This window comes from Python bivittatus, unplaced genomic scaffold (assembly GCF_059951505.1).
Source record: "Python bivittatus isolate LINGU-HERP-01145 unplaced genomic scaffold, Pbiv_v1 ctg000350_np1212, whole genome shotgun sequence".
Lineage (NCBI taxonomy): Eukaryota > Metazoa > Chordata > Lepidosauria > Squamata > Pythonidae > Python > Python bivittatus.
The window spans coordinates 11006426-11020724 of record NW_028277074.1 but is presented as its reverse complement, the minus strand read 5'-3'; the positions used below and the strand labels follow the sequence as shown (position 1 = coordinate 11020724).

The window sequence follows — 14299 nt, the reverse complement described above, 5'->3', positions numbered from 1 at the left end:
CTGGCCAATTTTACTGAATGGTCACTCCTGAACTGCTCCTCCGCCTGCTATTTTCTAATGTTTCTGATGTATTTTTTCCCCATTGGAAGAAAAACAAAGGGGGTGTGAGCACAGTCAAAGATGCAGTTATTCAGTGGCATGCCACCCATATGTCTACTTAGCCATTATTAGCCAATGTAAATTGATTCACCATAGTTTAAAGAACAGGAATTATACCTGAAAAGTTATGACATGGCTTTTGAACCACAGACTTCAAGATATTTATTTTTACGTTACAATCAATTGAGTCTTTGACCATATATGCTTTGGCAAGACCTGAACATTCAACTCACAAATATGAATGTGAAAATGTTGTTGCAGAATAAGACCAAGAATGAATGAAAATCTAAAACCCATCAGGAAGCTCATAATCAGAGCATGAAGAAAAGAATCACCAGTAATTTATTCTTAACATTTGCTATCGGTTACATATAACTTCCAAATACAAAAGCTACATTTAGGATTAGCTCAGATAATAGTATGGGTTGACTTACCATCCATGAACTTGTAGTATACTTTTATTAAAGCAATCTAATCTTGAGACTATTACCACATCTTGTAATAATGAATTCCATAATGATGTATTTTGTGTAAAGTAATACAGAATGTAATAACAGTTTATCAGATAGCTTTAAGCTCTTACATTGCAGAAAGAAAAATGATAAAGTTACTTTCTATTAATTTATCACGTTTTCTATTTCTATAATCTGCTAATAATTCTAGCTATTATATACTTTTTAAATGCTGTGAGAATAGCTTTTATGCCTATAAATAAGCAAGCTTTTTGTAATAATGCTGTACATATATTAACTCAACATTTTATATATTGATGGCCAAATTATGCATCTCTCCTTACTATATGACCTTGAAATGATGAAGTATCATAGTCTTTGTGCATAATTCTTTTCAAGAGTACCTTAATGACACATAGATAATGTCTTCTAACAAGATGCATTAGCATAAAATATATTTAAAAAGTTACTTCTTATTTTTAATTAACATACCGCCGGTCTGGTGGGTGTTGCAAATGGGCTATTTCCTCCTGACAATCTTGCAGCATAGGCTGTAGTTCTTCTTGGGGAGAAGGAGTTAGTGTAGCAGTAGATTGGTGGCTATATGACACTGCTGCTGGAGATGAAGCTGCTCCTCGAACTGGTGGTGTAGGACCTCGTTCATCATCTTCTTCCAGCTCATCTTGCCGTATATACATTCTTGCTGGTGGTACCGGGCAAGGGATTTCATGATCATAGCTAAAAATCAATGTAACAATAGAAAAAAACAATGGATCAGATATATTTTTGTTTAATTATTATTTTTGTCTCTTCTTTTGGAACCCTAGAATGTTTAATAATTTATTAATAAAGTGAATTAAAATTACTTACAGATCATTATTTTATCTTACCTTTCATTCACAGCGAGGCTGTAATCTTCACTATTATTATGGGGAGGTGGATGCACAGGAGGTGGTGGAAGTAGTTCTGCCCAATTCATCCCAGCCTGTTTGGATGTCTTAGGGGTTCTAGCACCCTTTTTGTGCCCTTGACTCCCTGTGAATAAAGCATCACAATCTTTATAAATCTTTCCTGAATTAATGTGTACTATCGGTGAGTACATAGATATTGTCTTTTTTATTATTATAAAAATAACAATTATTTTTTTCCCAGGTTATATATTTTTAAACTTCCCAGTGTAATCTAGAGTCATGGGATTCTCTGATGTCTCCCATCCAAGTATTATTCAGACCCAATCCCACTTTTTTTGGTCAAGTTCATCCCATCTAAGGCTGCCTTATATTATACCACCAGCCTTATATTATACCCGCTCTAAACTACATGCTGCTTAGTCTTTAAAAGACAGTCTGATAAGAGATTTAACCATTTTGCTAGGTATTTATTGGGTACGTGTTTTCATGCTCACTGACTTAAGAAAAAAAAAATCAGTATTTTAGATAAAGTTTACGATAAGTCTATAAAGTTTAATTTCTGATAAGTTCAATTATTTTAACTTATAAAAACTTCAGACAGATACAGAAAAACACATGCTTTACAGCAGTTTTTTAAAAAATCCTAGTCATTTTATACAACATTATAAACATAATGTTATAGACTTTCTGCTTTAAAATGCATTTTAATGAAATACAGGCAAGTATGTATTTGAACACATAAATACAGATTTTATTAGCTTGAATATATGGGTAAGACACATAAGTGAACTTTGTAAGCAATATAATTGAAGCAAATTTCCTAGAGCTATTAACTGCATTGTATATTATTATCTAAAACAAATATGATTAGATACATTACCTGAAACATCTTTCTGCTCTTTAATTACTAACATTTAATATACTCTATCTATCTATCTATCTATCTATCTATCTATCTATCTATCTATCTATCTATCTATCTATCTATCTATCTAATTTATACAGCCACCCATTGCACCAAGCCAGTGACTCTGGGTGGCATACAACAGAGCTAAAACAATTAATAAATACCTAAAACTTTTATCATTATTAATTATTAAAAAGATTAAAAAAACTATAAAAACAGAGTTAATACAAAGGGAGGGAACAACAAGAAGAAGAAAATAGACAGAGAAATGTTAATAATAACAGAGCTACCTCACTAGTTCACCTGTCCACTGAGGTCCCCAGCCCTGCTGATATAACTAGGTCTAGAGGGACTTTTAGAAACTCAGAAGTGATGAGGCCAACTTCACCTCAGGGGAGACAAGGTTCCACAAAGCGGGCATCACAGCAGAAAAGGCCTACCACCTGGGGTCTGCCTAATGTATCTCCCTAGACGACAGAACCATAACATGCCTCTCTGCTGGATCGGATGGGACAGGCAGATGAAATCAGGGAGAGGTGGTCCCTCAAATAGCCTGGTCCTATGCTATGAACGGTTTTAAAGGTCAACACCAGCACCTTGAATTAGACCCAGAAACAAACTGGTAACCAATGCAGCTTGCAAAGCAGAGGTATAATGTGTGTTCTACCAAAAACACACATAACTGCTCACAACACAGCATTTTGTACTAGCTGAAGTTTCCAAATACTCTTCAAGGGCAGTGCATTGCAGTAGTCCAACCAGAAGGTGACTAGGACATGAGTGACTGTGAGTAGAGCCCTTTGATCTAGGAAGGGGCACAACTGGTGCACAATACGAAGTTGTGCAAAGGCTCTCCTAGCCACGGCTGCCACCTGTTCATTGAGCAGGAGTTGTAAGTCCAGGAGGACCCCCAGATTGCACACAGGGTCTGTTTGAGACACTGCAACCCCATCAAGCACCAAAGATGGTATAGTCCTAGAACTGGAGGGCTTCAAAGCCCAAAGCCATTCAGTCTTGCCAGGGTTCAGTTGAAGCCTGTTGTTCCCCATCCAGACCCTCACAGCCTCCAGACAATAGGATAAGAAGTCCACAGCATTACTTAATTCACCAGGAGCGAAGATGTACAATGATCAAATGTGTGATGACAACAAATGTGTTCTACTAAAGTTCTAATGCTGCATTAAATCAATAAATGTAAGTAAGTTGTATGTGTTCAGAAATATTTTGGGTACATTTGGGTACTTGTCCAGAAATACTTTGGGTACAAATTCCCAAATACAGCTGCATGAAAAATTATTATAATAAAATAAAATAAAACCTCTAATACAGCTACTAGATAGCTCACAATAAATATAGCAGAAGAAAGTGAGACATAAATATTTTAGTTACAGTTATGGCTTATAGAATGATATAAGCTTTAAAAACTGGAGCATCTTTTAAAATAAATTGTTTGGCCACTGTTACATTTAGAGTAGAAATTTGACACAGGATGTAATAAAAACGGACACTTGACAGATGCATTGTTAACTTGTACATTTCTAGACCTGCTTGAATTATGAACATTTTAAAAATGTGACTGAATCACTTTATAAAGGTTTATTTGAAATGTTTCCCCTTCTCTCTTCAACCAGAAGCACTTAAAAAGACCATAATAAGAGAGTGATTGGATTTAGGCTTATTTAAAAGAAATTTAATAAACAAGGAAATGGGGGTGGGGAACTGTAATCAATTTATCTTAATGCATAAAGTATTTTGCAATGTTTTTATCACAAAAATGAATGAATGAATGAACGAATGAATGAATGAATGAATACAATAAGTCCACGAGGTATAGCATATTGCATGATTATGTTAAAAAGCCCCAATGCATGTACCTCTAAAAGCTTCTGGATTCAGAGCAGCACCCTTGTGTGAAAAAGAAATGTCCACACATTATATATGCCTTTACTATTATACTCTGCTCTGTTTTAATTGCATGATGTGAAGCTGCCAGTTAATATATCAATGCAGATGCCTAATCCAATTAATAAAATAAACATGCAGAATGAGACTTTTCTTACTGGAATAGGATCCTTTGTAGTGCTGTTGTAGAAAACAGTTTTAATGATAAATAAGTTTGGGTGCTTTCTTCTGGCATATTTGTGTGTGGCACACAGTGGGGCAAAAAAGTATTTAGTCAGCCACCAATTGTGCAGGTTCTCCCACTTAAAAAGATGAGAGAGGCCTGTAATTTTCATCATAGGTATACTTCAACTATGAGAGACAAAATGGGGAAAAAAACCCAGAAAATCACATTGTCTGATTTTTAAAGAATTTATTTGCAAATCATGGTGGAAAATAAGTATTTGGTCACCTACAAACAAGCAAGATGTCTGGCTCTCACAGACCTGTAACTACTTCTTTAAGAGGCTCCTCTGTCCTCCACTCGTTACCTGTAGTAATGGCACCTGTTTGACCTAGTTATCAGTATAAAAGACACCTGTCCACAACCTCAAACAGTCACACTCCAAACTCCAGTATGGCTAAGACCAAAGAGCTGTTGAAGGACACCAGAAACAAAATTGTAGACCTGCACCAGGCTGGGAAGACTGAATCTGCAATAGGCAAGCAGCTTGGTGTGAAGAAATCAACTGTGGGAGCAATAATTAGAAAATGGAAGACATACAAGACCACTGATAATCTCCCTTGATCTGGGGCTCCATGCAAGATCTTACCCCGTGGGGTCAAAATGATCACAAGAATGGTGAGCAAAAATCCCAGAACCACATGGGGGGACCTAGTGAATGACCTGCAGAGAGCTGGGACCAAAGTAACAAAGGGTACCATCAGTAACACACTATGCTGCCAGGGACGCAAATCCTGCAGTGCCAGACGTGTCCCCCTGCTTAAGCCAGTACATGTCGGGTCCGTCTGAAGTTTGCTAGAGAGCATTTGGATGATCCAGAAGAGGACTGGGAAAATGTCATATGGTCAGATGAAACCAAAGTAGAACATTTTGGTCTAAACTCAACTCGTCGTGTTTGGAGGAGAGAGAATGCTGAGTTGCATCCAAAGAACACTATACCTACTGTGAAGCATGGGGGTGGAAACATCATGCTTTGGGGCTGTTTTTCTGCAAAGGGACCAGGACGACTGATCCGTGTAAAGGAAAGAATGAATGGGGCCATGTATTGTGAGATTTTGAGTGAACACCTCCTTCCATCAGCAAGGGCATTGAAGATGAAACGTGGCTGGGTCTTTCAGCATGACAATGATCCCAAACACACCGCCCGGGCAATGAAGGAGTGGCTTCGTAAGAAGCATTTCAAGGTCCTGGAGTGGCCTAGCCAGTCTCCAGATCTCCACCCCATGGAAAACCTTTGGAGGGAGTTGAAAGTCCGTGTTGCCCAGCGACAGCCCCAAAACATCACTGCTCTAGAGGAGATCTGCATGGAGGAATGGGCCAAAATACCAGCAACAGTGTGTGAAAATCTTGTGAAGACTTACAGAAAACGTTTGACCTCTGTCATTGCCAACAAAGGATATATAACAAAGTATTGAGATGAACTTTTGATATTGACCAAATACTTATTTTCCACCATGATTTGCAAATAAATTCTTTAAAAATCAGACAATGTGATTTTCTGGATTTTTCCCCCCAGTTTGTCTCTCATAGTTGAGGTATACCTATGATGAAAATTACAGGCCTCTCTCATCTTTTTAAGTGGGAGAACTTGCACAATTGGTGGCTGACTAAATACTTTTTTAACCCACTGTAGCTAGTTAAGTCTATAGCTTTCCCAGGAATACACAGGCATCTATACTTCCCCACCTTTAATTGGTAATTTCCTTATGCTCAAGAGTATTATTTATTAATTTTAGAAATTTTTGCTACCTAGCAGGGAAGTTATTAGGAATAAGCTGGTACTATCTCACATAAACTTTTGAGAACCACTTGGCAAGAAGTATAAATAATAAATGTGCTTACTTGGAAATACTATATGAATAAGTGCAATAGAATACTATATACTTTAGAATACACCTGTTATGGATAAGCTTCAGCGTTGGCCATCCTTGGAATGGTGCCACCCTTTAGCTGTAGCAATCAGGAAAAAAATATTGCTTTTGCCCTATAGAAGTTGGAGCTTCTATAAATTTTGTCCTGTATTTATACTTTATTGAACGTTGCCATGGCTTATTTTGTTTTGACTGTGAATATTTATTTTGACTGTGGATATTTCCTTTCTATATAATGTTTTCCAGTTAAAATGTTTTTCTTTTTTTTTGCTTTGTCCAATAAATCTTCTACATCATTTCTACGCATTTGAATCTACTAACCTCTTCCTCACATTTTACCATGGCAAAATATGCAACTACTATGACATGTCTATTATACAGTTGCACATACACATTTAATCAACCCATTCTAAATTACTTAAAATAGGATTATATCTGAAATAACATCCTACTAAAAGTAACATAGCATAGACTCCTGTTTCAAACAAGGCTCTTGATCCAGAACACTTGTCCCCAGTCTGATTGTTTTCTAGAAATAGAATTTCATAGTCACCACAGGGAATGCTGATACTTGCAGGTAGGGATATTGAGATGAGTAAAGGGTAATGTAGCAGATTACAACAGCCTGTTTCTGCATGTTCATCCTGTTAGTGGATCTTATACCTGTCTATATGCTAGGGTTCCACTTGACTTCAGTAAAGGGCTTTAACTCCAGTGCTGCTGTGGTTGCTTCTGCAAAGTAGTTTTTACAGCAGTTCCTGTTTTTATAATTTTTTAAAGTAACTCATAAAAATAGGAAAAATTATTTTACTATATTCTTATTTTTTTTCTATTTTTTTTCTATTTGCTTTTTCTTTTGTGCACCTATTTTTTCTTCTTTTCTAGTTTGTATTAGGTTTTTTTTAATCGTTGTAGTTGTAATTGTTAATAAAATTACTATTAAAAAAATAAAAAATAGGCAATTGGGAATACTTATAGAAATATATAATTATTTGCCACCGTATTAGAATGAAGACAGCCAGTTTGGCGTATTCGGTAAGGAAAGTATTTTGCAATGTTTTTATCACAAAAATGAATGAAATGTCCTGGCTAGAAACCAGGACATTGTGAGTTCTAGTCCTGTTTTTGGTATAAAGCCAGCTGGGTAACCTTGGGCCAGTCACTCTCCCTCAGCTCTAGGAAGGAGGCAATGGCAAGCCACTTCTGAAATCTTGCCAAGAAAACTGCAGGGACTAGTCCAGTGTGTGTGTGTGTGTGTGTGTGTGTGTGTGTGATAGATACATACACAGACACACACAAACAGTGAAGTAGCTCTCCAAATATGGCAATGTCATTATAATAAGGCATCATAAAAAACTTATTTTACAAAATGCACTGCACACTTTGATACTCACCAGATGTACTGCTTCCTCTGTCTGAACTGTTGTAGGAGCCTCCTGTATTCTGATCATAGGTTTGATTATATGGAATAGTTGTAACATTATCATTTACACGGTAATCTGTAATTTAGCAAAATAAGATTATACTTCTTTCATATATCTACTATAAAATTACAGGAACATTATCACAAAAAATTAATCTCTATATTCTCTGAATTTTTTGGATTAAAAATAATTAAATTTAGATTTTAAGCTAAAAGCCATATGAATGTTTATTTAATTGTCTTATTGGAATACATCCAGTCTTTGGAGAATGTTGTACTAATTACCAGTTTGACATATTTTAAATTAGTAGTTTTTATATCTAGAAAGGAGTTTAGATGACCTAATAGTGCTTTGTTCATCCAGACATGTTCTACGTTTCCATAACCAACAATCACTATGAACACAGTAGTATATATATTCTTTTTATTTACACAGTTATAAAACTGATTAAAAGATCTAAGATTTAATACACAAGGTAAGGAAATACTACAAACAATTTACCTTTGTTTAATTTGTTTTGTTCCATTATGTTATACTGAATTGGTGCAACCTCTTGTTTCTGCTGTGTAGATGGCTTCCAATGCTTTTCATTTGAATCACCGCTACTACTGTTTACATTATTGCTTATGTTTGACTGAATAAGTTGAGTGGTAGCATATGGGGTAGGCTGTCCTGGTTGGTTGACAAATCTTCCATCTTTCAGATTTGGGCTATTGAAAGTTTTCATCTCATTGATTTTGTTGCTCAAGTCCACATCACCATAAACTGTTGATTCAGGCAACATCAAATTTGTTTGCTTATTCTCCAGCTGATTGTTGTAATTTGCTATACAGTCGGCTATCCATATTAGGAAGGAAAAAAAGGGGAAACTGTATTCAGTTACAATATGCACTTTAACATGTGTACATATGCAAAATTATATGATTTTGCTATGTGAAGCAAAAAATGAATTTCTAACAATATAGTTGCAATGAATAAAGGGAAATTAGACTCTAAGCTGTCATAAAGGGATCGTGCTGTTCTATGGCTCTAAAATTGTATGTACCTCCATATGAAAGCTTCCCAAGTTCCTTGATTATTTCATTTCCACTGCTCTTTCAAGAAACAATTCTTTCTTTATTTCTTGATTTATTTGTACATACAATTTATATAGCTGCCCATCTCACCATAGTGAAGCTAGGTGGCATTTTAAAAAAATAAAACTAAAGGAACAAACACAGTTTATAAACAATATAGAAAAAAAAGTCCTTAATATACCACATACCTACGGTTGGGGTAAAAAAAAGGGTAATTTCAATAATTGAAACAGGAACTAACAACCGATCAACAGGGCTTGTTCAATCTCCTAGCCTAAATGCCTGTGGATGTATCCAGGTCTTTAATGCCTTGTGAAAGATCAACAGGTTCGGGGCCAATCAGATCTCCAGGAGAATGCTGTTCCACAGGATAGGCACAGTGACAGAGAAGGCACACGGTAACAATACCTTCCTTCCCCAGGACCCTTGACAGCAGCATTGATTCTTTGGTATTAAATTTGGAGCTTGATCTTGTTTCTGAATGAGACATATCTATATCACAAGAAAGATCTATAGCACATCATTGTGCTTTCAAGATTTGTCAGTGGAAACAGTACTAGTTTCTCTGCTAGTATTGCTAGCAGATGACTCTACTAATCAAACTAAATTGGAAAAGTGCAAATATTTAATTCTGCTGGAATATATACAAGTAGAACAGGAGCTCATAAAACAGAAGAAGCATACAAATAGTTTAAAAGGCATTTCCACAACCAAAAAGGTGTAAGAAACGTATAACATCTCTTTAAGTATTGCATAAAGTCTGAGATGAGGCAAAGGAATTTCATACTTAGACACCCAAAGTGTTAAATGCCTTAATTCTATATTTATGCAAAAATCAAATTGTTCGTATGCATTTCAAATGTATGTACCAGATATAGCTGCAATACCATTATAAATGGCAATACGAATATCAATGCAGGGATGTGACTGAACAATATAGATGCAGGAATTCTAAACTGTAAATAATAATAATAATAATAATAATAATAATAATAATAATAATAATAATACCTGGTCGAGAATAAGTAGTAAGGTTGCTGTCACTGTTTCCATTGCCTGATGTACAGCAGTTAATAGAACAATCATTATGATTATTCCCAGTATTGGGCCATGTATCTGCAAGCCAAGGCTGAGTAGTAGGTTCATTGATGTTTAAAAGACCTGGCCTTAAAAAAGACAATTAATAATATATCAGTTGTTACATTTAAAAGAAAAGGATATTACCAAAATTTAAACGATCACATTGATTATGCTTAAGGTCCACAATCCTCACGTTGATACTAGAAATCAGAATGCTTTAAAGTGGATCATGGGCTTGCTGTGAGAGGTGCCTTGTTTCTTGCTATCTACCTGGGAATTGCTCTTCTGAATTCCTTTTTTTTTTTTTAATGCTCATTATACATGTCCGGTTAAGGCTGCAGAAACTAACTGCATATGGATATTCAGTAAGTGGCAATGTTATATTTCAGATGAAGAAATGTTACCATTTTCTAGACTTTTTGTTAAGAATTCTTTAACATTTGTATCATGTTTATTTATTATTTTCTATTTTATTTTGGTTTTAAACATTATGCATAATATATGACAGGAATATGATATATACAGATATATACAGTAAACACACACACACACAGTATATACAGCATATATACAGCATATATATAAAACCTGTCTGTATCAAACACATATGTAGTAGTAGTAGTTGTTTTTCATCACTTAAACTAACAGCACCCTCCAGATGCGACTCCCACAACTCCCTAACAGCAGAGACAGTGGTCCAATGCTTCTGGAGGACTAAAGGGCACAGATTGCTGCCATTTTAGTTTTTCACTATTTTCGCTCATGAGATATATCAAATCACATACTATTGTGATATTTTTCCCAAACTGTACTAGGCTTGCCTATTCACTATTTACAAAGATGCCATTGCTAATTATGATTTTTTTAAAACAATGTGATCTTATTTGTCCCCATAGACCATTGCCAGGTTATGTCACTTCTGCCTATAAGCACTGCATAGATCCTACCTCTCCTTCACACCTGAATCTGAGAATACTCTTCACTGAGATATCTCCACTATCAATCTCTCAGGTCTCATCCCTCTTCTTATTCTTAAAAGTACTCCAAATAACACCTACAACTATTCTGTAGCTCAGATAAAACTCTAGTTCATGCTGTTGCAGTCTTTCAGCTTGACTAATAAAAACTCACTTGCATGTTCTGGTCACAGACCTGTTTTTATTTACACCAATAACACTGCTCCTAAAATTCCCCAAAAGAAACAGTGTTAGACTGGTTAAGGTGACAATGTAACATAAGTTTCTGTGGACCCCTGAGTATTACCTTGCAGCCATGGTTTGGAGGAGGGAATAAATAATAAGTCAGAAAGAAATGCCTAATTATAGTGGCCATTCGTGAAGGCAAGAAAGTCCAATTCAAAAACCCAGTGTGACACGTAGACATTTTTACAGGTGTGACCATATGCATACATATTTCTTATTTCTTTGTAATAAATCTTGATGTCAGTTTAATGAATTTTAGTTCAGATGTCTATAATGAAATAGGTTTCTGAATGTCCTTTGCTGAAGGAAGATGCACATGAAATCAGTGAAGAAGTGTTGAAATGTTCCCTTATTGTTTCTTCTTGTATTTGGGTTTATTATTTTGCTTAGGAACTGGCTGCTTTTTTGTATACAGAATGTAGTAAGGTACACAGGAAAACTTGCATGAATTCCTGGTGTCATGAATGGTATTATCAAATCTTTATAAAAGTGCTTACAGAAAAGTACTGGGACAGTTGGCATACATTTTTATCATCATGACATGAATTAGTGCTGGTAAATAGCTGTTATGGTTTGCTATTTATATCTGATGTTCCTTATAAGAATTGCCTCCTACGTGGATGTCATTGTCATCTCATCCTTCAAAGCCTACCCTTCTATGAAATACAGTATGATTACTAGAAACTGTTGGTCCATCTGACAAACTTCAATCTCTTTTTAAAGGGCTCTCTTACTCTTTATTATGTACATTGATAATACTATTATCAATAAAGGTACTATAAATATTTTTGATTAACCAATCTGTATTCATTTTGATTAAACAATATGTATTCAATTTCTAACAGAAAGTGTCCTTAAAACCTTAAATCTAAATTCTAAATCTGTTATTATTTAGAGATGAGAAGACTCTAATATTCTTCATGAATTGATGTTCATGATGCCCCAGGCTTAGCTTACTTCCAGAATTTAAATTAAATGTGAACTATGTTGATAAATCATATTAACTGCATGCTGATAATATAACTGAATACCAACAAGCAAACTTACTATCATATATTAAACCTAACTGGCTGTCTAACTAAGTGTTTGCTATTAAGATGCCACTCAAAAGTAGGAATCATGGCACTCAAAAGTAGGAATCATGGCACAGCTAGACTAAGAGGTTTTAATAATAATCGAGATGTAAAAGAAAGTAGAAATGAATAATGGCATTTAAAACAATGATGTCAAGAGGATTCACCCAGTATTCCATTGTAGCCTTCTAAAACCTTACAAAGAATCACCAGAGTGGCATGTGGCACAGCTACCACCAGACCCTATAATGACTGAGGGAGAGCAGCATTTTGAAATAAAAGAGATTTTAGATGCCAGAAGACACAGAGGAGGAATACAGTTTGTCATTCAATGGAAACATTTTCCCAAATCTCAGTGCGAGTGGGTTGTGGAGAAGCACGTGCGAGCATCACAGTTGATTAAGGACTTTTACAAGAAATACCCAAACAAACCAAAATAACAATGCCTTTAATGTTGCAAGAATGCACATATGTTTTCTCTCTATCTAATCCCTCTACAGGTCTCCATCTCTGAAGACCTAAACCAATCTTTCTTTCCAGAGGGGCAGCATGTCAGAACCCTCACAAACAATCACATACTGCTAGTTTGCTTGCTTCGTGTCTGCCATTACAGAGAAAGGGAGGAAGGGGGGGAAGAATGGGAGTGTGGACCATTGTGCACAGATAAGCTGTTATCTCGTTCCCAGGAATGCCCAAGGCCATACCAACGGTGAAACCTGAGGACATCTTCAACATGCATGAAAGGACCCAAGACTGAAGGGTGTGTGTATGTGATGGGAATAAGGTAAAACTAAGTTTTGGTGCATGTGGGACTCAGTTCTAGCAATGCTTTAGAGCTGTATACTACTCTCTAAAAATTAACTTTTCTTTGAACCTGCATTGGTTTCAATGGGAGATGCTTTCATTGTGAACTGAGTACCGTGGTTCTTAAAATACCAGTCACTGATTATTGAACTTATCAATAATCCTATTACATTTCTAGTTAACATCTATCAGCAACTAATCAAACCTTTATACTCAACAAGTCATAATAGTGTTTCAGAAAAGGTCCACTATGTTTCTCATCCAATTGAAAACAGATTCTTCCATTGTATTATTTTCCATCATAAAAGTAGAACAATGTTTATATTCCTTTATTACAAACAACAATGGTTTCTATTATTTATTTATTTATTTAAAACATTAGTAGTTGTGGGGAAAATAGGAGACAGGAATATTAGGTATGTTTGCTGCTTTGAGTTACATATAAAAAAAGCTGGGATAATAAAACTAATATTATTTATAAAGCAGCCCCCCCCATCTTAAAAACAACTCTGGTTGGCCTATAACCAATAAAAGCAATATAAAACTATATAAAATGGTATAAAACTAACAGCAACAAAACTAAAAACAGAAAAACCTGGTGCTACAGCCACACTTCTCAGATGTACCCACATTATCACCCCACTCCGATCTTGCTCTACCCCAATGCCTGGGGTAGAAGCCAAGTTTTAAGTGCTCTCAGAAGGATAGAATAGTAGGAGCCTGTCACCTCTCAGAGGGAAAGGTTTTCCATAGGGCAAGGATTGCAACAGAAAAGCATGATTCCAAAGACCCACAAGATGGTAATGCTTAAGAGAAGAAACCTGGAATGTGCCCACCCTTTCTGCTCTGGTGGGATGGACAGATGCCCTCAGGGAGAGATAGTCTTGCAGATAACCTGGTCCCATGTCATGCAGGGCTTTAAAGGTAATAAGCAATGCCTTACATTGCACCTGTAAAAAAACTGGAGCCAGTGAAGCTCATGTAATGGGGCAAACCTAGAAACACTCAACATTGCATGTGCTGCTGCATTCTGGAACAGTTGTAACTTCTGGATGGTCTTCAAGGGCAGCCCCATGTAGAGCGCACTGCAGTAATCCAAACAGGAAGTGACCAAAGCATGAGTGACCATGACCAAGGCATGCCTTGCTTATGAAAAAAAGTATAATGGATTAAAAAATGCAGCAATACATAAATAAAGATTTCCTTTTAGCAGAGAAAATCTTTAAAACTGAACTTGGACCAACATCTTTTGAGCCTTCTGTGCTACAGGTATTC

The 14299-nt window shown here is 35.9% G+C and overlaps 1 protein-coding gene across 1 annotated transcript in view; it reads right to left on the bottom strand.

The window, feature by feature from the left end:
• The window catches only part of ROBO1 (roundabout guidance receptor 1), a 245797-nt gene that overhangs the window by 19512 nt on the left and 211986 nt on the right, over nt 1-14299 (bottom strand). The window contains exons 20-24 of the mRNA XM_088144579.1: nt 9877-10031; nt 8291-8626; nt 7760-7864; nt 1442-1586; nt 1044-1289 (exon numbers count right to left, since the gene is read on the bottom strand). Coding sequence (XP_088000705.1) covers nt 1044-1289; nt 1442-1586; nt 7760-7864; nt 8291-8626; nt 9877-10031 — 987 coding nt within the window. The remainder of the gene's footprint in view (nt 1-1043; nt 1290-1441; nt 1587-7759; nt 7865-8290; nt 8627-9876; nt 10032-14299) is intronic.